The sequence below is a fragment of the Penaeus chinensis genome, chromosome 34 (genome assembly GCF_019202785.1).
Source record: "Penaeus chinensis breed Huanghai No. 1 chromosome 34, ASM1920278v2, whole genome shotgun sequence".
In the NCBI taxonomy this organism is placed as follows: Eukaryota; Metazoa; Arthropoda; class Malacostraca; order Decapoda; family Penaeidae; genus Penaeus; species Penaeus chinensis.
In genome coordinates, this window is record NC_061852.1 from 28,818,035 (window position 1) to 28,820,534 (window position 2,500).

The 2,500-nt window shown below is 44.0% G+C and overlaps 1 protein-coding gene across 3 annotated transcripts in view; it reads left to right on the plus strand.

Moving 5' to 3' along the window:
• Positions 1-2,500, plus strand: part of LOC125043811 (multiple epidermal growth factor-like domains protein 6) — a 178,577-nt gene that overhangs the window by 169,158 nt on the left and 6,919 nt on the right. For all 3 annotated transcript variants that reach the window (XM_047640119.1, XM_047640121.1, XM_047640120.1), the window contains 4 exons: positions 858-1,030; positions 1,324-1,425; positions 1,848-2,003; positions 2,121-2,378. In XM_047640119.1, coding sequence (XP_047496075.1) covers positions 858-1,030; positions 1,324-1,425; positions 1,848-2,003; positions 2,121-2,378 — 689 coding nt within the window. The remainder of the gene's footprint in view (positions 1-857; positions 1,031-1,323; positions 1,426-1,847; positions 2,004-2,120; positions 2,379-2,500) is intronic.

Below are 2,500 nucleotides of genomic sequence, written 5' to 3' on the forward strand. Positions count from 1 at the left end.
CTCTCTCTCTCTCTTATATGTATATATATATGTATATATATATATATATATATACACACACATATATATTCCCTATTTTACTTTTTCTTCCTCCCTTCCTTCCTCGTATCTCCTCATGCTTCTCTCTCTGTCTACAATGATTTGTTTATTTGGCCCAAAACACGTCCGGCAAGATATCGAAGTATCCCCTTGAATCCGTCTTGTTTGTTTACATCAGCAGCTGCAGTGCCATTTTTTTTTTCACGAAAGTGCCACCTCCCGTCGGGTAATTAGGAAAGAATTTGTTGATAGCTGAAATGGGCAAAGTTCGTTAAATGTAATTTGGTTGGTGACCACTATTTGGGTAGCTAAGAATTGGACACTTTGTATATAAATAAGATTAGGTAAATGCTGTTCTAACGAGTGAAAGGTAGGTGAATAAATAGGCGGCGACGAAGGTTAAGTGTTCCTGCTAAGTGTTCACTAAGGTTCATTAAATGCTCTCTTAGAGCTATTCATTTCAGGCATAATAGATATTCATATATACAAGCGTATGTGTATGTGTGCATCTATTTAAATAAATAAATAAGAATGTATATATATACATATATATATATATATATATATATATATATATATATATATATGTGTGTGTGTGTGTGTGTGTGTGTGTATGTGTGTGTGTGTGTGTGTGTGTGTGTGTGTGTGTGTGTGTGTATGTGTGTGTGTGTGTGTGTGTGTGTGTGTGTGTGTGTGTGTGTGTGTGTGTGTGTGTGTGTGTGTGTGTGTGTGTTGTAAATACGCTCAACTTCTTCAGATAATCATTCAAATGACAGCCTCTTAAAGCAGAGAAGCCTAATCCCTGGCTTCGCCCTCAGGTGCGAGTGCGCGTCGGGCTTCACGGGGCAGCGGTGCGGGCAGCCGTGCCCGCTGGGGCGCTTCGGGCCGGACTGCGTGCACATGTGCGACTGCGACAACAGCGGCGGCTGCGACCGCGTCAGCGGCGAGTGCAACTGCGCCCCCGGATGGCGAGGACCGCACTGCACGCTGCGTGAGTATGAAGGAAGTGATAATGTTGATAATGATAATAAGAAAATGACTTTTGCATAAATCACTAATTGTAATTATCTTTATTGTTCATATTATCATTACCATTCTTATCATAATCGGCATAAATTGTCCTTCTGATTCTTATCACCCTTTATTACCATTATCTACGCATCAACCTTATCAACCTTATCCTGGAAAGCAGAATGAGTCTTCAGTCTTTCTCTAATTAATTTTTCTAATTAATGTGACCTTCGCCAAACTCTTAACTCTGTGACGCTTGATCTGCCCCGCCAGCCTGCCCTGACGGGAGCTACGGCGCAGGCTGTGCCATGAACTGCAGTTGTGCCAACGGTGCCAAGTGCGACCACATATCCGGGTCCTGCATGTGCCAGCCAGGTGAGGGGCGGCCGCCTCCAGGCCCGCGTCAAGATGCCTGAGGCATTCCTTTGAAATGTTGAAATCTTGTTGGATTGTAACTATGCGTAGGCACGCACAGAAACATACAAAAACACACACATGTATAAGAATATGTATATATACATATATATATATATATATATATATATATATATATATATATATATATATATATGTGTGTGTGTGTGTGTGTGTGTCTGTGTGTGTGCGTGCGTGTGTGTGTGTGTGTGTGTGTGTGTGTGTGTGTGTGTGTGTGTGTATGTGTGTGTGTGTGTGTGTGTGTGTGTGTGTGTGTGTGTGCGTGCATACATATATATATATATGTATATATATATATATATATATATATATATATATATATATATATGTATATATATTCACAAACTGTTGATGTTCCGCAGGCTGGCGCGGCACCTTCTGCTCGCGGCCGTGTCCCGACGGCTTCTGGGGGCAGGACTGCCGCCATCACTGCGGCTGCAGCGCCGGCGCCGCCTGCGACCCAACCACAGGCGCTTGCGTCTGTCCGCCGGGAAAACATGGGCAGCACTGCTCTAAAAGTAAGTTATTTTTTCCTGATGTGATTTACACGGAATGAGTATAAACTGAAGGACATAGCTTTATCCTCAGCGAATGAGAGACTTGATTTCACCGCCGACTGCTCTCTGTGCCCTTAGCGTGCCCCGTGGACCGGTGGGGCAGCGACTGTCAGCACGTGTGCCTGTGCCACAACGGGGGCACCTGCGACCGCGCGTCTGGTGCCTGCATTTGCCCCGCTGGCTACACCGGTGCCACATGCCAGGACCGATGCCCCAAGGGAACGTACGGCAGCAACTGTCAGCACACGTGTCTGTGCCAGCACGGTGCCACGTGTCAGCATGACACAGGTGCCTGCGTGTGTCCACCTGGCTTCAGCGGCACTTACTGCGAGACCGGTCAGTGTGTAATGGTTTAAATGAATATAACAATATATAAATTGTATGTATCGTTCAATATACTGTATATATATATATATATATATATATATATACATACTATATATATGTATATATATGTA